The sequence below is a fragment of the Schistocerca americana genome, chromosome 3 (assembly GCF_021461395.2).
Source record: "Schistocerca americana isolate TAMUIC-IGC-003095 chromosome 3, iqSchAmer2.1, whole genome shotgun sequence".
NCBI classification, from domain to species: domain Eukaryota; kingdom Metazoa; phylum Arthropoda; class Insecta; order Orthoptera; family Acrididae; genus Schistocerca; species Schistocerca americana.
The window spans coordinates 518,425,004-518,452,659 of NC_060121.1; the positions used below are offsets into that span (position 1 = coordinate 518,425,004).

General features: G+C 41.3%; 1 protein-coding gene across 1 annotated transcript in view; it reads right to left on the reverse strand.

The window, feature by feature from the left end:
* LOC124606990 (serine/threonine-protein kinase 32A) overlaps nucleotides 1-27,656 on the reverse strand; it is a 591,434-nt gene that overhangs the window by 152,684 nt on the left and 411,094 nt on the right. The window contains exon 5 of the mRNA XM_047139129.1: nucleotides 11,456-11,493. Coding sequence (XP_046995085.1) covers nucleotides 11,456-11,493 — 38 coding nt within the window. The remainder of the gene's footprint in view (nucleotides 1-11,455; nucleotides 11,494-27,656) is intronic.

Here is a 27,656-nt window from a genome sequence, read left to right on the forward strand (position 1 = left end):
AGATAACGATGTTATCTCAATAACACTGATAAGACTTCTGGAGTATCAACTTACGTCCTAGCCTTGAGTGTAACACACTAGTGCCCCACAGACTTTGACTGAACCGCATATACGACTACCTTAGAAGCATGGGAATGGATGTGAGTCCACAGTGTGTGTGTGTGTGTGTGTGTGTGTGTGTGTGTATGTGTGTGTGTGTGTGTGTGTGGGCGGGGGGGGGGGGGAGGAAGTGGGGTGTGGCCTTGAATGTATCTCGCACAACTGTCTTAGTTGTAACTGTAGTACCCTTTCACTGACCTTAAAATCGTTATCTGCTCTTGAACCCACACTGCCACTCTACCACTTATCAGTTACAGCATAATCGTATCGTCAGAAATTCCTCATCGTTGGAAGTTTAGCTGTTGTCATAGGTCTCCCGCTCCACTACTATCGTGGACCTACAACACCATAAAACTGACGACTACAATGTAAATATATTTGTGAAGTTAAAAACCATTCAAAAGCCAAGGTCACATAAAACTGTTTTTATTCGAGACAACCAGTTTCAACAGTCTTAGCTGTCATCTTCAGGTCTTAAACCTTTATTTATTTACTTATTTATTTATTTTTGTAATGCAGGCTATAAGATAGCGTTGTAACTAATAGGTGGTACAGGGGCAGCACGTGTTCAAGAACAGATAACGATATATTAAATACACTGATAAGACTTCTGGAGTATCAGCTTACGTCCTAGCCTTGAATGTAACACAAACTAGTGCCCCAAAGACCTTGACTGTGTAACATATGCTGAGCTTTTATCCACTTAACATCTCGTGCATCAGGTTCAACGTAAAATGAACATGTTTTACTACAAAAAAGTGTTTAAGACCCGAAGATAACAGCTAAGACTGTTGTCTTGAATAAAAAAAAATATTTTATGCCATTCTTGCTTATGAGTAGGTTTTAACAAATAAAACAAATTGCCCTCCAATACTCTCATTAGGAAAAAATTTTATCAATATTTACGGGATTCGTCGCTTTAGGAGGCTACGTGGTAAGTGGTGGGTCCAGTTAAGGGGAGGCCCGACAAAAGCACGCTCTTTAAGAATCTTTTTCTCGGGATGTGTTACAGATATCAGTGTCAAATGTGGTCTAAATGTTTATTGATATTTCCTCTACAAACTGGAATTTTTTCGACCGGAAATGTCGAAGAGCAAAGGCGGAAGTGCCGTCGGAACGAAACAAAATTTCGATGTAGACCTCCACGCGCGGTATGTCACAGGTCAGCTGGCTCGTCTGAAATCAAAATTAAGTTGACGTTAGTGAAGAATATAAGATTCTTTAGCACTTGTGCCTCGCTCAAGTTATTTGGACCTTAGGAAACAAAATGGCGGCCATTAAAAAAAAATAGGGTTGTCTTCATCGACTTTACGACTTCGTCGCCAAGTAAAAATATTTATAGTTGATAAATGGGAATAAAAGTGGTACAACTCCTAGACAATTTAGTTAGCTTCGTCGGAAACAAAGAATCATGCCAACCGTTTCAGTATATTTGAATTTATCAAACCACGCGATAAAAAAAAAGTCATTTCGAGAAAAACGCGTTTGAAGTTTTTACTACATATAAATGCAATATTATGCAACGTACTTTCAATCTCCTATTCCGGGTCCATAAACTAGTCCCTCCTCTTCCCCACAGAGGGCATTCTGCTCGATCTGGGCCATCCTGCACTGCTCCAGAGCCGCTCGTACGGCCTGTGACAAGTGGTTTTCGGTCCCTTGAATCCGGTGGTCGTCTGAATGCTTGGCGAATTGCGTCGAATAGAGTCCCAGGGTGACGTCCATCGTTGTCATGGTCTTCAAAATTGCTGAATACCCTTCGTTGAAGCTGCTCACTGCCAGGAAAGTCGCAATCTCTACAGTCTGCGCACCAGAATGCAAGTGCTTAACTTCCAAACACACGCGTTCAAACTTTCATTTGTATTTTGTGTGTTTCCACCCAAGCACTGTTACAATAACTCGACCTCCGAAAGAAAAGAAAAAAAACTGGAGCGTGAAAAAGGCCGATTTCAGGCAGATGCATTTTTTTGTTCAACCGCGAATAACAAACAATTCCGTTCCGTATTCGGAAAAACCGTTTCAGGGGTGGATTCTAACATCCTGTAAGGGTTCGAAAAATGCAACTTTAAAAAAAATCGATTTTTTGAACGAGAATATAGTAAACCTCCCCTTAATGTCAAGTAAAACAAACTATCCTACGATGATAGTTGTAAGATATTTTTTGGATAACCTTTCTACAATGACAATGATGAACGAAATTAACGAATAGCTATTACTCTCTAGCTTGCCGACAATAGGGAGAACATATGGTACAGAATTTAGAGGTCACTTTCAGAGCCGTAATCCAATCGTGCGCTAGTCTAAGCGATTAGTACGACGAAGGTCATACCTGTGGCAGTTATTAGCTCAGGGAGGCTGCCGTTATCGGGCTGGGAACTTAAGCTCGCCGTCAGACTGAGCAGACGTTACGGGCTTGGGCGCGGCTGCGGATTAAAGCGGATGGTCCAGTCAGGCTAGCAGTACGGGCTACACAGCCCAGGTCGGCAACAGGCGGCCGCCTCCTCCCCTCCCCCAGCCCCCCCCCCTCCCCACCCCCTGGCGGGCTGCGCCGGCGCCGGGGGACGGCCGGCCGGCGTCGCGACGCCGTGGCGCCGGGGGCAGGCCGCATCTCGCCGCGGACCCGCCTGCCTCTCATTTCCAGGTGCTGAGCGAGTCGATGCACCCGCCATTTCTCACAGTAGGAGTTCTCCAGCTCAGGTTGTGGTTGGGGGCTACCTGCTCCTAGCGCTTTTGCGATTTCTCTAAACACCACCACAAAACCAATGAAACCGTCTTCAGCACGTACCAGAATCTAAGTAAATATCGAACGGAAATTTGAGGATAAATCTGCTACCAGCCACCTTGCTATAGAGGGGTGGACCACAAGCAGTTCGCAAATATGCTTTTGGCGTAATAACAAATGGTTCAAATGGCTCTGCTACGGGACTTAACTTCTGAGGTCATCAGTCCCCTAGAACTTAGAACTACTTAAACCGAACTAACCTAAGGACATCACACACATCCATGCTCGAGGCAGAATTCGAACCTGTGACCGTAGCGGTAGCGCAGTTCCAGACTGTAGCGCCTAGAACCGCTCGTCCACTCCGGCCGGAGCGTAATAACACTAAACAAATGAAAATAGAAATTTACTAGCGAACCTGGTAATGCTTCGCAACTGCTATAGTAACTAGGTAACGTGCTGATCTCCTCCTATTCCGTCGTTCAATCCATCTTCTCCTCCACTCTCTTTTTCTTCCTCCTCCTTGCCCCACTCTCTGTTGATCTCCTGTTGCCACCACTCTATGTCCATTTCTTCCCCCTTCTGGTCTGTCCATCTCCCATTCATCTCTCTGTCTGACCCTGAGCCTTGTTTATTGTTGTTGCAAATTCAAATTCTGCGAAAATATTCCAATCATAACGCGATGATTCATAAATGAATCTTTCCTGTATTCTGTGGAAAACGAGTGCTAGGAAAGGAAGAAAACCAACACCGATCTACATACAATTTTCTTTACAAATATACGTAATGAGAAACATTGTTATGTGGAAGAAACAATTTGTCTAATGATTTAAATGCCCTGCTATCGTAGCTTGCTATCGTAGCTGTAATTGACTGCGAGAAAGAGAAAACAGCAGATTTCCGCAGCAGCGCACAACAGAGTACTTTCTTCCCCTCAGTTGGTCTTAACAGAAAAGATGTACATTGTCCTTTAATTTTTCCTAGCAACGTTTCCTCTTTCTACATTCACTATGTTACATTTAAAAAAAAGTTCCGTTTCATACAGTAACGTGTAAAAATCAAGTAAATCGGTAGAGAACTACTATGGATTTTTGCTAACTACGTTTCGCCTCCATATATTCTACCCACCCACCCATCCACCCACCCACACACACATACACACATACACACACACACACACACACACACACACACCAAAAATCTCGAAAGGTTGCTAGCTGTAAACTTTTACACAATACTCTAATGAACATTCGGATGGAGATGGCCTACCTAATATTTTAATATTAGAAGCTGTTCATTAGAGTATTGCGTAAAAATTTAAAGTAAAAGAACTTTCTTAGATTTTGGGTAAGAACGTTAAACAACGACTTGTCTTTATACAATATCATGGAGTGTAGACTATAAACACAAATATACATGCAGAGAACAATGAACCTACAAAAAAGATGCTCAAAGTAGTTTCCACGCTGTTATGACAAAACATTTCATGTTTTCAACACTGTTTTACAAATTTCTTTGTAAATCTTCCGGGACTGTAGGTTTTCAAATTGTAGGTGGATTCCTTCCTTCAAACGCCCAACTTCAGCATTCTTGGCAGGGTAAACTTCATCTTTTAGCATGCCCCAGATTAAAAGAATACATGTCTGTTTCATCTGAGGATCGTGAGGGCCATTCAGTAACACCCCGCCTGCTAATCCATTCATCAAAGTTTTCGTTTATAAACACTCTCATAATAACCGAATAATCGAGGGGCGCTCCTGCTTGCTGCCTTATCAACTTCTCAACCGGCTGCAGTTGTTCAAAAATAGCACTACTTTTCAGTTCTAACAACGCTTCTTGAAGCAGTCTATGTAATTTACACTATTATCGTTATAGAATAAGGCGCAATCAGCGTAGCGCTGAAAATACAAAGGCCATACACTCACGCCAGGAGAGTTTAACTCTGTCTCCATCGCCACATGGGGATTTGTAGAATCCCAGTAGACGCTCACCTTCAAAGTCGCTTCGTCGTTCCATGAGAAACAGTAAGTTGCGTACAACTCGCATAGTTTTGTATCCGTGCCCGGATGAACTTCATTTATGCCTTGATATACAGTAGGACCATATGGTCTTCATTAAAGCTTTTTCTGGGTCTTTCGTAGGGCTTGTAGTTGCTGTACCGTACTCTCTGGAGGGTTTTGTTTGACGTTTAGCAGGGGACTGCACGAAACATTGCAAGAGGAGTTTAAGATTCTTTTCTGTAGTTACAGAGTTTGACCTACATGAACAAGGAACGTCCGCAACCGACCCAGTCCCTTTAAATTTTAAATTTGCGAATACGTTGTTGAGATTGAGGCAGGTTGTTTGGGAAACGTTCTACAGAAAAATCACAAACGTACTGTCAAGTTCCCACCAAGCTTGCCACACAAATACCTGCTGTTCTGTAGTTCACTTTCTCCTCATTGTTTCTCAGATAACAACACATAACACAACCTGTAACTGCTTCTGTCAGCTGATTTATGAGTATTGCACATTAGTCGAGTTCATAAATGACTACCTTTATATTTTTACCCTTTTTGTGCAACCTATAATCTGTTCTTAAATTATTTTTTAATTCCACATCGTGAGCTGACACTGCAACAAAATGTACACAGGTTTAGCAACTACCAGCACGAGGATTTCCAAGCCCATGTTGAAATGTTTGTAGAACACATATTTACACTTTGAAAGTGATCAACCCAGCAACACTTGTTCAGCTCGAAAGCACTGCACTTACCATGAATTTTCTAAGGATTTAACTCTGGTGGAATATACGACTGCTTAATTTTACTTATAGAGTAATGTGTATGTCCATAATGAATTGTGTCTGCGTTCATCCCTCTCCCGCAGCTTGCGAGTTTGTCCTCTTCAATTCTACTTGAGTAGTACACCCTGTAGCTTACCTCTTTCGACAAAACGCCTTTATCTGACTCCGGACAGGCCTGAGCAAGTACATATCGATGGTAGGCAATGAAAACCTCGTAACTCCTTTTCATTGATTTTGCAGGGGAAACAAAAACTGCTTCTTAAAAAATAATGTTAAGTGATACAGATAATTGCTACATGTGGAACTGTATAGTAGTAGCCTAGTTATTAACAGATTAAATAAATCCATGCGCTTTCAAATGTCCCTTTGATTACGGAGTTACTGGTTACTGTAATTACGAGTTTTCACAGACAGGTGGAGTTACGAGGTTTACATTGCCGACCATTGATATGAAATAAATATATCCTGTTCAGACAAGTATTTACAGAGTACAAGCCTTTTTTATCGGCTAAAAGTAAAATCAGACCTACTTTTCACTTTTCTGAACGTTGAGGCACACACAGAAATCCCTCAGACTCCTTCTTCTCTCATATAATATGAGAACATGACAGGTTTTTGCTTTTATCGTCTTCTTTCACTCTGTATCTTTTAGGCAAGTTCACTCACATGTATAGTAGTGTAACATTATACTGTAAAACTTTTGTCGTACTTATATTCATGCTGTCTCTGAAAGAATAAGTAAGAACATTTAAACACAAACATCCTGCTTTGCAAGTCGTTTCCCTTGTTGCTTCAGTATGGCTACAGTCTATATTTACATATTCATTTGAGAGTGCAATCGTGCACTTCTTACTTTTTTGACGTTGACTACTCTTCTTTTGTCTTCCACTTTTCATTACCTGGACTGTCTCAGAATATTCCCACTCTTCTAAGACGTTAATAACGATGTGTCCACAAAGAATGTTCTGCAACAGCTACTAATCTTATGGAGAAACGGTGACTGAACTTGAAAGAGAATTACACGGAACAATACGATTGTTGTCCAACAACTGCTTGGAAATGAATTGGTTTATCTTACGTCATGTGTTTGCCCGAATATAAACACATACCTGAATGTAAAGGCTATGCAATTTAACTTGTAAATTGTATGTTCTCAGTTTCTACCGTGCCGTATAACACAACGATTAATTAAGTTCTGAGGAATCTTTAAACACCCAGATGTCGGGTTTCGTAAAAATTTGCTGTATTCAGGCGCCTTTTGTAACGGTAAATATTCAGTTTTGTCGTATTTTCTTTTAGGCCAAAGCTCATATGTTCATTTGAGGTGTAAAGTGGTTCAGTGATGTCCCATTGGCAGCAGATTTCACCACATACCTGGACGTCTGGCACGATGGGAAGGTCACCACGCTCCCTCTTACCCACATTTAAATCCCGTCTGCAAATGGTTAAAATGGCTCTGAGCACTATGGGACTCAACATCTGAGGTCATCAGTCCCATAGAACTTAGAACTACTTAAACCTAACTAACCTAAGGACAGCACAGACATCCATGCCCGAGGCAGGATTCGAACCTGCGACTGTAGCAGGCGCGCTGTTCCGGACTGAAGCGCCTAGAACCGCTCGGCCACAGTTATCGATTGAAATTCATTTTTATAAGAAGTGTGACATTATTGTAGTGTAGTGTAGTGTCTATCGGGCCGTATTCGTATTCTCTAAGTGTCTAGAACTCGGCTCTTTCCATTGATGTAATTGGTTTCACAATGTAATACTCGAGTTATGTATTCTCATTTCATCTGAGTACGTCAAAAAGATAATGGATTCTGGTTTCTTGAGTACAGAAGTCTCAAGCTACAAATCTATAAATCTTTCAGCCGAATTCAGTTCCCTGTTCTTCCTGCGCGAAAATACCTTTTTGTAACACGATACTCAACTAGTACCACAAATTTATGTAGGTTTCATGCTAGTGTCCAACAGCAAACATAGTAAGAAAGAGAATTCCGATTGATTGTTCCTTACCTACAAGTTCTAGACCGTCAGCCCACATAACTGCATCCAACATCAATAAGAAATGAACTCGATAGAACATTCAGTAGCAAACGGAAATATTATCGGAAGAATCATAGTGAGGAATATAGTGAAAACATTGGTCAGTAAACTAAACGGCCGCTGTGGCCGAGTGGTTCTAGGTGCTTTAGTACAGATTGGCAAAATCAACGTGAAACAATAAAAAAGAAAAATATACGTTAAACAGTAGCTGGCATACCTGGATGCAAAACGTGACAGTGCTCAAATAGAGTATTTGTTTGGTGACATTTCTCAAACGATTTCAGAGTTCAATAGTCACGAATACCCAGAATGTGTCTGTCAGCTGGCTATAAGGAGGAGTGTAGCGAAAACATTGGTCAGAATATGACTTTTTCCGTCAAATCTGGAAGCACTACAATGTTGTAAATCAGACAGGATAAATATCATGTGATGCTTTCTTTCTGTATAAATGTAGAGCAGTTAACTAAATTTCTATTAACGCCACCAATCAGTTTGCAGATTCTACTAGTCCATCAGCTCCTTTACCCTCTGTCCTTCTCCTCCAGCCCCCTCTCTGTCAATCTCCTTCTCCCTCTCTGCCCACCTCCTCTATCCTTCACACTCTCTCCATCTGCTTTTCCCTTCTATCTTTGTCCATCTTCTCCTCCCCACTCTATCTATCTACTCCTGCCCCTTTTTCCAGTCCTCCAGCGCCCTCTAGGTCCAACTCCTCTTGTTCCTTCTGTCTCCTTCCACTACCTCCGCCCATCTCCACCACTTTCCTTTCTCTTTGCACTTCCTCCTCCTCTCCCACATCGTTGTCCATCACACCCCTTCCCCTCTCTGTCCCTCCATTTCTTCTTCCACCCGTTCTTTTTCCACATTATTACTCCCACCCCAAAATGTGGCTGCTGGCTCTTACCCACAGAATACTTCTTTTCAGATAGTAAGTAATGTAGGTACCAAATTGAGTTGATATCATCCAGGGGCTTATGAGGTTTTTTTTATCCGCAGTTCTGCCCACTTACGCATACGTCACATCGGTTTCACACATATTTAACATATTTCGCACGTATCCGTGTACATATTTCACCTGCATGTCTAGCGAATTTGGCCCTCCACATTCGATTTCACGTAGTTCAATGTTCTCGTCGTAATAATTTTGTAGGTATATTCAGTGACATATGTGGATACTGTATGCGAAATGTGTTGCGTTTAGAGTTAGTAGCATACAAGTAATAAATTTAAATGTCATTCACGATGCGGCAGTTTTCCAGGCATCTCACTGTTTACGACGCAATGTCTCCTAAACTATGTGTCATACCATGATTTTAATTTTTCTGTTACAGTCAGCGGTATATGCAAAATTCTTCGCGAATAGAGTCTAGCATAGAAGTTACATATGAAATAATTATGCCTGTCGTGGTAGTGCGGTAGCGTTCTTGCTTCCCACGCCCGGGTTCCCTGGTTCGATTCCCGGCGGGGTCAGGGATTTTCTCCGCCTCGTGAAGACTGGGTGTTGTGTGATGTCGTTAGGTTTAAGTAGTTCTAAGTTCTAGGGGACTGATGACCATAGATGTTAAGTCCCATAGTGCTCAGAGACATCATGCCTGATGCGGCAGTTTTTACTGCATGAATAGCGAAAATGTAGTAAGCAATAAAATTTTTTGCTTTCATCATTTTGTGGACGTTGCTAACAAGAAAAGTTTTTTAAGTTTGAAATTGTGTGGAATATTTGTTGCACGTAACTGGTGCTCTCATTCTGAAATATTGATGAATGGAGTCTGGGAATTTGCGTGTAGTAGTATACTAACCCTTTGACAGGTAGGTGGTTTTAGCGATTCTTTCTAGACAGTAAGTAATATGTGTACGAACTTTGGTTGTAAGCTGTCCAGTGGTTTGGGAGTAGGTTTGGAGCGTACATACATAGATACATTTTTATAATATGTGTGGCTTAAAAGACAAACACAACCTGCAGTAGAGGTTGCAAAAGATGACCAGTACCAACATAAAATCATTATAACTTTGTTTTTCTTTTTCATCAGGGACAGACAATGAAAGCGTAAGTCTAGAGGCATGTTTTTGAAGGAACATGTGATTACGTTTGTTCTTAGGAAAATTATAGAAGTTTGTTCCTCTATTCATGAAACCGAGTAATTCGCCCTTCTCGGTGGATATACAAAGTAATCTGTATCAACAGGATCTCATACAAGAGGGGGGAGCACCGTACGTAATAACGCGAAATTTAAAAAAAAATGGTTCAAATGGCTCTGAGCACTATGGGACTTAACAGCGGAGGTCATCAGTCCCCCAGAACTTAGAACTAATTAAACCTAACTAACCTAAGGACATCACGCACATCCATTCCCGAGACAGGATTCGAACCTGCGACCGTAGCGGTCGCGCGGTTCCAGACTGAAGCGCCTAGAACCGCTAGGTCACCACGGCTGACGCGAAATTTAAAGTCTGTTTGCTTACTCATATGAAGATTTTTCCATTCTCTACTGGAATTTAAAGTAAAGTCGAATTTTGGGGATAAACGTTTGATGTGGGAGAAGATACTAGTTGAGGCTATGAATTTACGAGAATATCTTTTTTCTTTCATTTCCATTTTGTTTTTCATTCATACAGGAACGTTATTCTTTCATTTATCTTACTATTCAGCACATACCGCCGCAGTTTACGGCTTCGTGGAAGAGAAAAGGTTGTTGTCCGTGTACTAAAGCAAGGCATGCTTTTTCAACGACAGCGCTTGCAGGTAAAATGACTAGTCTGGTAAGTGAACTTCGCCACCGGAGGTGTGAAGCTAACGCTGACAAAGACGTCACACAGCAAAATTGGCGCTACGATATTATGTCGTAGCTATATTTCTGGGATGATCATATCACTTGGGCGTGGCTGCATCATGAGAAAAAGTTTCCACTCGGGTCACGCAACGCCTGTCACGACCGCAATATATCATCCACGAAGCAAAGCGCCTCAAACAGCAGCACATTTCATAGAAACCACAGTGAGTGGACGAAAGAGAGAATGCCTTGTTTCGGAAGTATTTACAACGTATTTTCTTTTCACTTGCTTTATTATAGCTTAAATTTAGTACAGTTTAACTTACTTGTTTATCTTTCCGGTGGTTCAGTTCATACATCAACTGTAATTACGGCCTCTGTAAGTGATGATTTTTAATAACTGTGGGATGCTTCTTACCTCGTAGACATGTGGTCTCCTTCTGCTCCGTTTCTAATCCCCATTTGCTGTGATTTAGTCCCATACGGTCACTTTCGCCTCTACTTCCTTAAGATACTTTTTACATATCGGTAATCACGATTCCTTTATAAAAGAATTTTGATTTTATTTTCGCTATATTGCGCTAACGTCCCTACATAGTTTAACTACAAAATTGCAGCAAAAATGTCGTTAGTGACAATTAAAATGATTAAAAAGAAACGTGTACTGGTAGTGGGTGAAGGCAGACGCAGCAACGAAATTAAAGATAGCTTTTCCATGAAACAGATGTTCATTTTTTACGCGTCTTTTGCCATAAATACGCAGTGACTGATATAAGACTGGATAAATTCTTCCCTACTGGGTCACTGAAAACTACGCATCGTAAATTTAGTCCTGGTGGTAGATCCAAAATGATGAATTATTGCTCTTTACTGTGCTATGCATTCTGACTTTTTAATCTAACACTACAACACTTATTTAGCATGCATCAGAAGATGATGGAACCAACTGAGTACATTACCGATACTTAACACTAACGTAATATGAGAACTACTTATGCGAAACAAATCTATTGTTGAAAATCTTTTTATTATGTCGCTTACCCTCCTCGTTGAGAAGTATGTTGTCTGGTTTCACGTCCCTGGGAAGAGAGAAAGGAATGTAAGCTACATGTTTTGTTTTGGCTCAAACTGTCATTATAATTTCCTTATTTCTTACGATTTCAGTGAATAAGGAATAAATGGAAGAAACACAAATGTTACGTAGCCACTAAGGCAATGTAGAATCTTATAACACACACTAAACTAGGAAAGAAAACGAATCGTGTGAACAGGGCCTGCTACCTATTTTCGCTCACGACATGAAAATAGCAGGCAAGACTGCATAATGCAGAATGAAGGACCACCTTTTACTGGTTTCTTACACCGCATATCACTGTATATAGGAAGCTGTAACATATTAAGTTCTGCTATGTCAGAATTTCCAGAATTTCCAAACTGATAACTATCTGAAATCTTTGCCAATTTTATACAGGAGTACAGAATGTCTTACGTACCTTTAATAAGATGGTTCATTCGTCTACTCGTTTTTAAATAACGAGAACAGTTTCCACACGCGATGTGATGTGTGCTTCAGGACTTCAGTTGTTCGTAATTTGGTCCTAAGATTCATATACAGTGAGTCAGGAGTGAGGGTATATGCTTTTAGGGCTGATAGAATTGGTGAATCGGAACAAAAGACTTGAAATGAACATATGCCCTTTTCTAGACCGTATCCGACATACAGCTGTCAGAAAATCACAATCGAATGTTGTTCTTCACCAACACTCACGAATACAACCAAAGTGACACTAGGCTACGTAGTGATCTCTTTACTAACCATTTCCATGCGCACTTCACAAAGGAGGAACTTTTCACTCGTGTTTTACATGCGTGTTCTCAAATAAAGAACTGTACGATGAGCTCAGATCAGCGACACAGCAGCTGTTCGCAAAATGCAGTGCAATTGATGGTCGACTTTTACAACATCATTTGTGAGGAAACCTCTAAATGTAACCTTCAAGTAACATTCATTATGTAGTTGTGTACACGGGAGTAATAAAAGCAAGATACCTACTCCGTATAGGACCTGCAACATGCGGTCGTGCTTTGTCCTGCTGAAATGTAGAGTTTCGCAGGGATCGAATGAAGGGTAGAGCCACGGGTCGTAACACATCTCAGATGTAACGTCCACTGTTCAAAGTGCCGTCAGCGCGAACAAGAGGTGACCGAGACGTGTAACCAATAGCACCCCATACCATCCCGCCGGGTGACATGCCAGTATGGCGATGACGAATACACGCTTCCAATGTGCGTTCACCGCAATGTCGCCAAACACAGATGCGACAATCATGATGCTGTAAACAGAACCTGAATTCATCCGAAAAAATGACGTTTTGCCATTCGTGCACCCAGGTTCGTCGCTGAGTACACCATCGCAGGCGATCCTGTCTGTGATGCAGCGTCAAGGGTAACCGCAACAATGATCTCCGAGCTGATAGTCCATGCTGCTGCAAACGTCGTCGAACTGTTCGTGCAGATGGTTGTTGTCTTGCAAATGTCCCCATCTGTTGACTCAGGGATCGAGACGTGGCTGTACGATCCGTTACAGCCATGCTGATAAGATGCCTCTCATCTCGACTGTCAGTGATACGAGGCCGTTGGGATCCAGCACGGCGTTCCGTATTAACCTCCTGAACCCACAGATTCCATATTCTGCTAACAGTCATTGGATCTCGACCAACGCTAACAGCAATGTCGCGATACAATAAACCGCAATCGTGATAGGCTACAATCCGACCTTTATCAAAATCGGAAACGTGATGGTACGCATCTCTCCTCCCTACACGAGGCACCACAACAACGTTTCACCAGGCAACGCTGGTCACCTGCTGTTTGTGTATGAGAAATCGGTGGAAACTTTCCTCATGTCAGCACGTTGTAGGTGCCGCCACCGGCGCCAACCTTGTGTGAATGCTCTGAAAAGCTATTAATTTGCACATCTTCTTCCTGTCGGTTAAATTTCGTGCCTGTAGCACGTCATCTTCGTGGTGTAGCAATTTTAATGGCCAGTAGTGTAGTTGCAAGTTCTGATAACGACGATGGAAGCTGATAGGGATCACGCACACTACTGTCCAGAGCAGACCACAAAGGCTCAATAATGTTGACATATGATGAGTCTAGTGGCCAGGGGAGATGCAACAATTCATCCTCGTGCTCACAAGACCAGCCTCGGACGATGCGAGCTGTGTGAACAGGGTCCCTGGCGTCTTGGAACACAGCACCACTACTGGGAAACAAACACTGTACTTTGGTCTGGATCTGATCAGCCAGGAGGGTCGTATAATCCTTGGCAGTGAAGCGATCTTCCAGAGTAACCACAGGGCGCACGGAATACCACGAAACGGCTGCCAAATCATCACCGAAGCCCCGCCATGATTCACTCTTCTGACGGAAGTACGACCAGAAATTGAGAACAGTGTGAAACAAGACACTTCCGGCGAAGTGACTTTCTCCCACTGATCAACAACCCAGGTTTTATGTATCCGGCTCCTTGTTTCCCTGTTACGGGCATTTGCACCGTTGATGGGTGGTTGTGCAATTCCAGCTCGCCTGCAATACCCGGCTCCCTTCGTTTTGTTTTGGTTTTCAAGTGTGCTATATGTAGTTCTGCAGTGACTTTTACAGCTGCCGTCCCCTTATTTTTTTGTAACAGTCCTCTATGACCGTTTGTCACGATCACTCAACACACACTGTTGTCGCGTTGTGACATAGCGGCTGATGTTCTGCCGTGTTCCCTGTATGCGGTACGGTGCCTCTTAAAATACCAACCACCTCGGCTCCCTTGGTTACGGAATCACGCACCACACTAGCACCAAAACACAGGCAAGCAAAACTTTTTTTGAAATTGTTTTTTACTTTGATAGCTGATCTTTATAGATTTTTATGAGCTGAATCCAAATCTAACCTTAGTTTGATTGTATCAACCACAGTTTTCGAGCAATATGCTTTTTATTGTACAGTATAAAAGTCCTATGCTATACGGTAGACGGGGAAATTAACGAAACGCTTTGCTACAACATAAGCATGGGCTGTATTTGCAGTAAGCTATCTAAAACAATGATATGTGTTGAAACTTCCCGGGAGATTAAAACTGGGTGCCGGACCGAGACTCGAACTCGGGACCTTTGCCTTTCGCGGGCACGTTAAGTTCTCTACCATCTTTTTTTGTTCTAATCTAATTTTGTTCGTTTTTGTTCGTGGCATCTACTCGGGGCGAACTTCACAAGACATCCGTTTAAGTTCGTCGTTGATCCATTAACTCAGTTTTTTTTATTACAGAGGGCAGCTAACCCTCTGACCGAACACGCTGAGCTACCGTGCTGGCTACCATCTGAGCTACCCGAGCACGACTCACGCCCCGTCCTCACAGCTTTACTTCTGCCAGTACATCGTCTCCTACCTTCCAAACTTTACAGAAGCTCTCCTGCGAACCTTGCAGAAATAGCAAGGCTGTGGCTAAGCTATGTCTCCGCAATATCCTTTCTTTCAGCACTGTTAGTTCTGCAAGGTTCGCAGGAGAACTTCTGTAAAGCTTGGAAGGTAGGAGACGAGGTACTGTCAGTAGTAAAGCTATGAGGACGGGGCGTGAGTCGTGGTTGGGTAGCTCAGATGGTAGAGCACTTGCCCGCGAAAGGCAAAGGTCCCGAGTTTGAATTTCGGTACGGCATACAGTTTTAATCTGTCAGGAAGTTCCATATCAGCGCACACTGCGCTGCAGAGTGAAAAACTCATTCTGGAATGATATATGTTAATAGAAGTTTCACTTGTCAGCTGGAATTGGTTTGTATTTTCTTTCTCTTTTTTCGTTGAAGCTTCTTGTGTACCTTTTTCTAGGATGAGTCGCTTGCTGAACTTTTCGGTGAAGTGACCAACAGGAGTCCCCCATCATGTTGGTGTTCCAACGGCCCTGGTAGCGTTCTTCCATCACTTTAATGTCCTGGTGAAAACGCTTTCCTTGCTCCTCACTAACATCTCCCATATTGTCCGGGAAGTAATCAAGGTGACTGTTCAAAAAGTGAACTTTAAGGCTCATTAGAGATCCTAAAGTTTTAAACATCTTTAACATTGTCGCTATGTTAGTTACATATTCTGGGTCTTTTTCATGTCCTAAGAACTTTGTAACGACTTGCTTGAGTGATAGCCGTGCTTCTTTCTCATTTAAGGTCATTGTGGATTCAAAGTTAACATCAATTTTCTAATGTCAGGTCCGACAAAGACGCCTTCTTCTAGTTTAAGTTCTAAAAGGTATGGAAACTTTTGGCAGAGATACTTAAAATATGGTCCATCTTTAGGCAAAGCCACTACAAACTGTTTCATTAGGCATAACTTTATATGTAGAGGTGGTAGGAGTACGTTTTTTGGATCTACAAAGTTTTTGCGTAGAATGTTCTTGTCACCAGGTTTTAAAGACTTCCTCACAGGCCAGTTCTTTCTGCTAGCCCTACTGCCCCATTCACACAAGAAACATGGCAATTTGGTAAAGCCACCTTGCTGACCAAGGAGCATGCATGTTACTTTTACTCGTAGATCGCCAATTATCATCCAACCATGAGCAGAATAGCCTATTTTATTTAGCACCATTTCTAGGTTTTCATAGCTTTTTTCATATGTACAGAATGTCCAACAGGTATAGGCGCATACATGTTATCATTGTGTAATAAAACAGGCTTTAAAGTAATTTTTGATTAATCACTAAAACAGCCTCCAGTCTTCCTTTTTGTATTCAATACCAAACTCATTCATCAGACTGGGAATGTCTGAGCAGTACACTAAACAACCTTCTCGTTGAAAAACTTGGAAAATTGCTGCTCTCTCTTTGTATACATGTATATGCTGGTTCCAACTGCCAACAAGTTCTTTTCTTTTAATCTGGAGCCAAGCAATTCAGTTTCTTCTTTACTTAAGCCCAGATCCCTAGGCAAATCGTTAAGCTCGGTCTGAGTAAACAATTTGGGCTCTAGACTTTCTGTATCGTATTACAATGGAATTCATCATCATCTGGCTCATCTAAATCATATCGTACATCAGAAAATACTTCTGTTGGAATAGAATTGAAATCTTTTGGTGGTTCAGGAACCGACGAATCCACACCATGCCTACTGGTCAGATGGTGGACGGGAGGTTAGGGTAGCTTATTACCTTTTTGTTTTTCGAATTATGACCAGTAATATCAACACTGTAAAAGAAGCAATCATCAGAATAATTTCTTGGCTCCCTTCACATCATAGGAACAGCAAATCGAAAGGCTTTTTTCTCCTTTTGGGACCATTTTCTCAGATCTTCAACACACACATAACATACCTTACGTGGCGCCCAAAATTTATCTTGATCACCAAGTTCAGATCGAAAGTGTGATAGATAAACTTTTTTCACAAAGTCTGTAATGTTTGTTTGGTGTTTTTTAATCACCAATTCACCACAAATATAACAAAAACAATTAGCAGAATTTTTACAAAAGCAATTAGACATTGTACTGGTTACATGTACAGGAAATGGTAAAGTGAGGTTAGGTTGACAGTAAACAAAACACCATCTGTTAACACTAAAATAGAATCGACCTTTCTCTTTGCCAGCAAATGTTTTTGAGCAGTGCTACCTACGTCATCTACATTCATTACATCTCCTTTTCAAATTATTTTATCTATATAAAAGCTGTTAAATTCTTTAAAAATCGCTTAATTTAATACATTTAACTGTAAAATGTGAATAAATGGTGTGTAATATTTTTTTAAAGTATCTTATTTGGATTTCCCACCCTAAAAACATAAGAACAAGGTATTTTCAGCAAAAAAGGTTTTCCATCGCTGGCCTGTGTAATTTACCCACGCTCTAATTTACTTAGCTCCGAGATATTGCACTCACAGCTTCACAAAACACTGTTCTCACCACGCCTGACACCTGCAACGTTTTGAGGACAAGTTCCGTTCGCGGTAAAATACAACAACTCAAGCTGCGGGCTTGGCAAGCATCTGCATTTGTGTTCGAGTATGCACCTGTCGTCGTGTTTTCAAATTTTTGCCCAACACCTGTAGTTAATACATCGAAGTAAACTTGTGAGGAAGGTGGCAAGCCCTATGAATAGATCGACATTTTTGCATTCATACTCTGCAAACCACTGTGAAGCGCAGAGAAGAAGATTTTTGCTCTGTACCACATATTTATGTTTCTTCTCGTTCTGCTCGAGAATTGGAAGAAGCGAGGATGATTGCTTAAATACATTTGTGCGTGCTGACCTATCGTAGCTTAGCGATCTGTAAGATGCGATATGTAGAGTGCTGAATTATTTTCCTAGTTCCCTCCCTAACACTATTACTTGAAAGCTGGTAAATAGGTATTCGGGGCGAACTTAAGTTCGATCTTCAAGCGTCTGCCAGTTCATGTTTTTCGGCAATTATCTCCCGTTACACAGACAAACATTTGTGCTGCCCTACTTTATACGCGTTCAGTACTCCCTGTAAGCATTTTTTGACATACGTCCCTCATACTTAAAAATCTTCCAGGACGAACCATACAGGTGTCTTGTAAATAATCTCCTTTGCAAACTGAATGAATTTTCTCAATATCCCAGCAAAGAACCGATGTCTTTCGCCTGCTTTATCTGCAATGGAGTCTATGAGAGCGTTCCGTTTCATATTCCCACGAATTAGTTGTATTTTCTCATTTTGAAATAATTGAAGGGCGACCTGTTTAATTTTTAAAGATCATTCAACACCCAAGATTGCATAAATAATTTTTATTTAAGAAAACTGGTTTCAGCAGACTATGCTGTCATCTTCAGATCTTTCTTCCTCCACAAATTCCTAAACCCAGATATGTGTATGAGTTGAGCAATGCCAATTGTGGAACGGCGGTATTGCATGATTAGTCACTGTTGTCAAAAGCTTCTTAAAACATAACCTGTAAGACACTTCGCTGTAACACTCCTTCAGATACAGAAACATCTATCGGTGACCCTCCATGCTTGATAACAATCTTTTGTTCTCCCAAGCAATGAATTCTCAATCCAGCTGCAAATTTAGTTCGATTCCCCGCATGAAAATACTTCCATTAATAAGTGTTGATATGGTTTTAAGTCAAATGCTTTTCTGAAGTCAGACAAACACATGACCATTCATTCAGCCCTACTTTTTATGCGTCCAGTATAATGGTTCAGGCTGCCTTGAGCGATGGCTTTCACAACGTACGTGAGAAAAGCGGGGTTTGGATTTCGCGTGGCCGAAATTTTTGTTGTTCACTATGTCTGGCATAGAGGTGACATACTGTTCGAGGTACATCACTACGTTTGAGCACAGAAATCGTTCTAATATTTCACAAGAGATGGATGTTAGTGAGACTGGACGGTAGTTTCGTGGATTACTTCCGCTATCCTACTAGTAGACAGTTGTGATCTGTGCTTTCATCTAACTACAGTGCAGTATTTTTGCTCGAGGGGTCTACAAGAGTAACTAACTCAGACATAAATTCTATGTAAAATCTGATAGGGATTCCATTGGGTCCTGAAGCTTTATTTGATTTTATTGATCCCTTTTGTTTCTCAACGCAATGGCGTTAATTTCTTAATCACTCCTCTCAACAGTAGTGCGAGAATTATACTCGGCAGTGCCCTATGATCCTTCTTTGAAGAGAAACATTTGAAATCAGAAATCAGCAATTCTGTCTTTGTTTTGATACCCTAAATTTCAGTTCCTGTACCGTCCTTGAGTGTACGGACACTGACTGTTAGCGTCACCGTAATGCATTCTTTGGGTTTCGCGCGAGGTCATTCGATAAAATTCTGCTCTAGCAGTCACGGGAATCTTAATGCACACCATTTTAACCAAAATTCACGTATTGCGCAGTAATCGGTGTTTCTTTAGAAGTTCCTTTCCAGACACTGTGCACCATGCGGGTCCTTCCATCATTAAATTCACGTTTTCCTGTCTCAAACTGAATGTTTCAAGACTCTTATTAGGTATGTCATTACCGTCTCTCCATGCAGTTTACGAGTATATAAGTCTTTCTACTTGTTTCAGTTGTCATTTGTACTTTTGGTATCTCTTTGTTGCCACCGAATGTAACACATTTCAGTCAGCAAAGGGCTTCCGAACTATCTGCTCTAAGAGGTTTCTTACCATACCCACCATTTACGAAACTATTAATATTCCCGCCGGTTATATTACAACCGATCTCATGTTTTCTCTTAAGTTCTTTTTCAGGGTGGGTCTGATGGCCGATAGGAGATAATTGTAACCTATTGATCAACCTTAAAATTAACTGAGATTAGTTCAAAATATCTGGCTTAAGCTTTAATTTACAACTGAATAGGTTTGTTTCCTGTCTACAGCGAAGAATCCACCATCATCATTTCCTATTAGTCTGTCCTTTCGATACACATTTAGATTCATATCAACAATCTCATTTCCTCAGTTTCCGACTTAATCAACTTCCTGTACCTAAGCTTTACCGTTTTGTTAGTAGTGCTTCAAACTCTGACACTTTTTTGCGAATGATTCGGCAGCTGATCACTAGTATTGTAATAGTCTTACCTCCGTGTGACAACAGGAGGCATTTATTTGGATCTTACCATAATTATTCGATGTCTCAAACAGTTGTTACTACCTGGAGAGCCGCCTAATGATTAAAAAAATAGAAAAAAGTGGTTGCGCTCTGCTCACGGTCAACTACCATAGTAACAGATTCTGATGTGTAATGCACTTATGAGGCATTTAAGGGGCACCCTTTCACGCAACTAAGAAGTTACAGCCCAGCATGTAACAGAACCTTCCATTTGATTCAGAACCAGGGAACGGGAAATGATCAGTTCTGGGGACAGTGCTCTAAATTGTGAGCTTCGTTGAAACTCTGTGAAAAAGGCTGGTCTGCCAACATTCCTTGTCATTCCCTGCCTGTAGATGTAACCACCCAAGTATGACCTCAGAGACCAAACGTCTAGCATCGTTCCTTCCAACGTGCGCCGCAATAGAAACCGGTTGCAAGTCAGTGGCTTCAGGAACAACCTCCTCAAAACGTTTAATGAAGCCTCGAGGCACGAACAGTGACTGCATAAGATGATGCTTATTATCCCTTGTTCCACGTTACTCCTGAAAGAAAACAGTGCATGATTTCCAACGGATCAAGTCTGTCACATTAGCTCAGCATGTTTCAGCTTCAGTGAGATCTCATCATTAGGGGGAATTGTGTAGTACCCTAAAGCCCACCTGGACCCACCACCACCACGCCACCCACAGACAATTCGTCAGGTGGAAACATAGCTTGTACTTTTTTGAGTGTATCTACGGAAGAAGGCAGTACTTGACGTACTTTTTGTATCTCCCGTAAGTGCTTCTCGATAGTCCGCTCAACACAGCCATTTGCAACCGTTTTCAATCGCCTGACAGCATTCTGGGCAATTTCCAGCTGCTCGAGAACAGCATTCGCAGAACACTAAAAACGGGAAAAAATTAAATAGATTCCAGAAAGTTTCAGACCTAAAATTGTATGCAGCTTGGGACACAGTTTACTGATTACCTGAAGCTAATTGGAACTCTGAGTATCTAACTTGTTTTCCGAGGTTATTATCAATAATAAACTCGAGAAATAAACTCTAAAATAGTAGAAATTTACGAAAAATTCACACAATTCACACCGAAGCAGAATGGAAATTTACGACAAATCCAGTTGATGTATACACTTTTGAGTAGGGAAACGAAATGGAGTGCAATTCGACAGTTATAATATGTGCAAAATACGTTACTATGACATAGCAGTTGTGTTCCTAATATCCGTGTTTGCTCCTCGAACGCAAACTTTCCTTAGAGGAAATGAGTCTACTAATGGAAAAAGGGTGAAACGATTTTTCAAACCAGATATTACCACCAAAATTTGTAGAACATACAACTGTCGTGACAGCCATCGATTATTATGTAACACGTTATGCACAGCACTCATTAACTTCCAAAAAGAATTTTCAAAAAATCTTAATTATGCGGTCATATACTGAAATTAGGGGAAACTCTTGTCCGACCGAGGATATTACTGACTGGATTTGCAGGAACCACAAGTGAACTTTAGAACTGATATTATGGTCTGTAATCAACGTTTGAAAATACACAACATACCATTACGCAAACACAAATTTTAATAGCTCAGTGAAAGATAATGGTGATTAGGAAACCTCATACCAAGGCGAAAATGACAGATATTCAATGCACATCATCAACTGTGCCTCTTGCCCAAAACGTTCCTCAAAGTGTGATTGAATGTTGTGGAACAGTGTCCCGTTCCTTTGTGGCTCTCAATTACGCTTATATAATGTTTTAGTATAACGTATGTTAAATGATAGTTACAAAAAAACAATTTCCATAACACACAGAATTTGTTTAAAACTTCCTGTAATTTTCTAAGAAAGAATATTATAGTCATTCTTCAACAATTCGCTCTAAAACAGCAACATTTACATACCCTATCCTACGGTTGAGGAGACACCTGTCGCTACTTCATTAGCTGTGGGTTTACCGTTTCACTATTGTAATTTTAATTTCTTATTTACTATTGGGCAGCATGCTTTTCAAAGGCTGAGTGGCTGGAATCTGCTTAAATATGTGAACATGCAACGAGGCATGTGGGAGAAATAAGTAATAATCGTAAAATTGCATTCAAATAAAATTATTTTTAGAAAAGTTTTGTGCCATTAGAAATAATTTACTTCTAAAATTACTCTATCAGTCACTTTAAGATATATGGTGGAGAGTACTTTTAGTATAACCATCTTTTCTCCGCTTTCCTGTCATGTAAGAACCACTATTAATTTCACCAGTATGTTTTCTTTAGTATGAGAGGTATTATTTAATTATTTATGCCTTGGAAGTGATGGTTAAGCACTGCATGAATGAAACTAAATTCCGATAAGTACATAATTATATACTACTGCAGCGTGCTGAATACTCAAACCTCCGACTTTTCATATGAAATATCTCAAAGCTTCTTAAATAAAACAAACGTTGTTAAGATTGTGCATCTTTGTCCTTCATGTCAATTTATTTGCAGCCCTCTGCTGCTAGAGAGTGCGAATTGTAGCGTGTAACACGGCGGTGAGTAACGTAATTATGTCGGTGCATAAGAAACAGTGAGCTGTACTCGAGGGTCTAAACTACAGAAAATGTGCCACACGTAGAGCGTCCTATCCTTCATCACGACAATGTCACACCACATATGAGCGCTACGAGATCTGCAACAATCTGCCTTGGGTCATCCTCGACAGAGTCCCGACTTGGCTACATCCTATTCTAATCTGTTTTCAAAACTTAAAGATCACCTCAGAGGACTTCACTTGATAGCGATGAAGCGGTGCAAGCAGAGGTGATGTTATGGTTCCGTCGACAAAGTGAAACATTCTGCAGGGTCGGTATCAACAAACTGCTCTCATTCGCAGAAACGTGTTCGTCACCAGGATGACTATGTTGAGAAATAAATGTATAGATGTAAAGAATACAAATGTAAAATGTTAATAACATTTGTTTTATTTAAACAGCTTTCAGAGTTTTCACATAAAAAATGTGGAGGTATTACTTTCCAGCGGTTCCTCGTACATTATGCCAGTATTCTAAAAACTACACGTATACTATAACTTATCTGCTACATCAACCTATACGTTACATTAAAGCCGAAGAGCGAACCAGGCAGCACTTTATGTATGTGCATATTTAAGTGCGATAATGTCTACTGCCATAACTTTAAAAAGGAAACATATATGTCCATCAGATTGATTTTGTACTGGAGCTCCTTCACAGTAGCCGGCCTGTAATAAGACAAATGTGGGTTTGGTGTAATTGCAATGTATTCCACGCAATTATCGGATTTTGTGCGGAGGGATTTATAGTGGAATGACAACATAGCGTTGAGGAAGGGAAAGGCAACACTGAGATTTGTGAGAAGAATTTAAGAGAATAGGTGTAGGATTAAAAACCCTTGTTCTTGAGTGCTGTTCACCAGTCGAAAACCACACACAAAGTCTGAATAATTAAAGAGTGGCGCGGATTTGTATGGTTAAGGCAGCAGTGTAACAAAAATTGCTCTACAAATCCTGATGAATGATTCCACATGGAAACGGTAAGATGCATCACAAAGGACTATCTTCTGAAAATTATTTCGTACAATAAACATATCGCGTTATGATGATGATATTAAATTGTTGAAGCTGGGGTGTCTACTGGGTGATGGTGCTGCTGTTATTTCGGCATGTTATCTGCAAAATCATTTCGAACGATCCTAACAAACTACTTTCTATTAAACCTAGTTTGATTACATTGGAGTTGTTGAGTCAGAATCGGGTAATGTGCGTCATAAAGTCGTATAATAACACGTGTGGTCAAAATCTTGACAGATCTGTGTGACACGATTTCAAGGCACTCAATATAGCTGTTTAATAGTTAAATATGGTTCAACGATAAAACTACAGATTGGACTTGCCACTGATTGATGAATTCCTTTCCTCTATGAAGTCCCACCATGGAGGATAGCAATATGTTTATTTCTTCCAATATCCGTCACAACTGCGATAATAGTTATTTCTTTGTGGCGACTAGTTTTGTATCATTACGACCTTTCCAAACCCTAGTCTTAAACTAAAGTGTTATTATCCAATCGTTCGACTGGAAGGAAGCCATTTTATATACTCGCATGATGTTTAACATTTTGTATTCATGTTATGATGACTAACGATGAATATGAACATTTATTACTTATATGTTCACTGATGCACTATATGATTCCATTTACGTTTGAGGCTATGGTTTGGATGATCCGAAACTAATCGCCACAAACTAATGGCTGTTATCGCCGCTGTGACAGATATTGGAAAAAGTAAAAATATTTGTTATCCTTACTTGAAATGAGCGATTACCACGGAATGTAATGAGTCACTGCGGGCTTTCGATGAACGCACCCCAGTATTCTAGGGTAATGCGTGCTGGTCGTTGTGTACGGAGTATCAGCTAGCAGGATGCAAACTCCGCAGGCTGTGATTAACGAGCAAAGCCGCGGTTGGCCACCAGGCGGCTCACTGAACACCGACCTCAGGGTTATCAAGACAAACGAGCTCTGGCCCTGAGGCATATTTTTCCAGGGGCAGTGTTATACGACGGGAATCGCTACACATGGTGCGCCATGCTCCAGCTCTGAAGAAGCTCACTCCCCGTCCCCTTTTGTGTACGATGAGACGAGCTCCACAACTGTCACACAGAAAAATGAAAGGTGGTGTAGGATTCAGATACTAATCCATCACTCTATCGCTTCCGGTTGTATCATCACAAATTTTGTGTGATTTTATCCACAGCCGTTAAACAGGAGGAAACTTTACCAAGAGTTTAGGGCTGCGACTAAAGCTAGGAGACAGTACCCATGCAGGCACAAGAGCCGCAGCAAACACTACCATCAGCCTTCCCAGGCAACAGGGGAGAGTCACCAGGTACCAGAGACGATGCAAGCTCGTAGTTTGGGTGTTCCTTTATTGTACTGGTGCTGTGAAAGAGAATAATGATCTACTATGAGAACCCAACGCTAAGCTGATAACGTTGTGGCAGTCTGAAACTGCCGCAAAAATGCTATTTCAGAGAGCAATTGCCATCTATAATGTCACTCCAGATGGGACGATGTCCTCTGTGTGTACGACTTTTAATAGAATCTTTGAGAGAAATTACCACCTTTTGACTGCATATTTGTATTCATCTATTTTAAACAATCATTATTCAGCTTTACAACTATTGTCATGTTAAGTCTGAAATCTCAAAAAATGTCCTACCTACCCAAAAGACATGTCATCGTCAAAGTAACAATTACCTGCTCTTATAAACTAGTCTTCGTATTGAAGGATGTGAGTACATATCAAAGGCAAATAATATGGGTGGTACTGGCCATAGCAAATAAATATTAACCGACTGTAAAGCGTATCTGACCGCCAATACATTGCTGTGATCTGCAACCAACACCTCCAAATGCCGTCCATACATTAATTTTTAATAGATATCTGATGGCTCTGGACCCAAGCATAATGAATCCAGTCGGAAGATGTGTGAAAAAATGAAAAACGAAGAAGTGATAGAGATTTGAGATAACTTAGAGGAAGAAATGGTTCAAATGGCTCTGAGCACTATGGCATTTAACGTCTGAGGTCATCAGTCCTCGAGAACTCAGAACTACTTAAATCTAACTAACCTAAGGACATCACACACATCCATGGCCGAGGCAGGATTCGAACCTGCGACCGTAGCAGTCTCGCGGTTCCGGACTGAAGCGCCTAGAACCGCTCGGTCACCGCGGCCGGCTAGAATAAGACCCAGAAGCTCCGTCTTCTTGTGTGAACAGTAATATAAGTAACGCGAAGTTCAGTTACTGATGAACTGTCACACGATATGAATGGAAGAAAAAGCAGTTCAACATCTTACGGAGTACTGCAATATCAGCATATGAGTCAGTTTAGACTCTACAAAAAAGATCCGTCTGCGTGAAATGAATTTGTCACTCCGCGACAACGTGTAAGAAAATTCTGTTACCACAGCAATGCGTGTGCGAAACTCTGAGATGTAAAAAGAAGGTACAGAGTACAGAACAATTAGCAGACATCAAAATGCAGCAGCCGTATTATTCTTATGGCCAGAACAGCTTCATCGACAGCGCTGGCTCCACGCTGGAACGCTCGGGTGGATATTCCCCTCTCCGTTTTAAATTCTTGCGCACTTGCTGTCTGATCCGTTCAGACTTTTTTCTGAATTTACAAATGCTACAGACTCCAAGAACATGCGAATATCATTGGTTGCATCCTTAGTGGCAAATTTTATAATTTTAGAGGATTTCCTTTTCCGCCTGTTCTACAATGACGACGTGATAAACATTATCCGATCAGAAGTATACAGCCTGTGCTACAATGACGACGATCAGAAGTATCCGAACATCCATATGTGATATGGAACTGACCACTAGATGTCACAAGACGTAGAGCCACCAGTATAAAAGGAGGTGGGAAGGATTGTGTTTTCAGTACAAAAGTTGTAACAGCAGAAAATGCGTCGGTAAGGGAGCTCAGCGGCTTCGAACATGGACCAGTTATTTGAATGTCACGATTGTAATATATGAGTCAGGGACATTTAAACCCTTCTACAGCTGCCCGTCTCGACTGTTGGTGATGTATCTGTGAAGTTTAAAGGCGAAGGAACAGCTACAGCTAAACCAGTATCAGGTACACCACTTGCGACGGTCAGGGACCGCCTAGTATTGTGGAGGGTGGCTGGAAAAAATATCATGAAATCACCGGAAGGAATCACTCTTGAGTTCTTAAGTGCTACCAGTAGTCCAATCAGCAGAAGTGTGACCACACCCCCTTTTCATTTCCACTAATAGATGTCCGGGTTCTTTTGATCACATGGTTTATACTGACGCCACCCAAGCATCGGTGACTTGGGTCGGAATTAGGCTGAATGTACACTAGCGTCCAAAAGTTAAGGATAGTCACTGAAACACAGAAATGAAAAGAGAAAAGGTGAGGAACCACCCAACATCGCCGTAAATATTTACCAGCGAATCCTACCTCTTCGCTCTGAATAGGAAAAGAGTACTCCGTGCTGTGAATAGTGGCGAAACCGAAAGATAACCATAAACTGTGCATAAGACCATGCGTGTCTCAGTCTTGCGTGTCCTTTCACAGTGAACAGAGTATACTCTCTTGGTCACGTTGACAACGTAATGCCATAAAGAGCCATTTGGACCATGCTTTGCAGGGTAGAATAATCGGCCGCCTGGAAACAGGCGAAACGTATATTGCAGTCTCTGTAACCTTCTATGTTGCTCAGTGTGTCATATCGGAGCCTTGGCACCCGTTTCGAGGAACAGAAAATGTTAGTCGTAGGCCAGTAACAGGTCGACGAAGCAAAGCTACCCAAAAGAAGGAATTCGGTCATAACTGCGCGACGAAATTGGCGAACACGTGCAAGACAATTGGCTGCAAAGCTTGCAGCTGCCTCCGCAATTGCTGTTTCCCGACTGACTGTGTATCGGAGGCTCGAACAGCAGTGTTATTTACCACACGTACGGCCATGTGCATCCCTAAAATCTGCAATGCTTTTTCAATGGAAATGAGGATTCTGTCAACCGTCATTTGATCTTCGCATTGAAATTGGTGTACAGAATCATGCCGTTTAATGATTTGCTCTTTCTCACGCATTTCTGTAGTCAT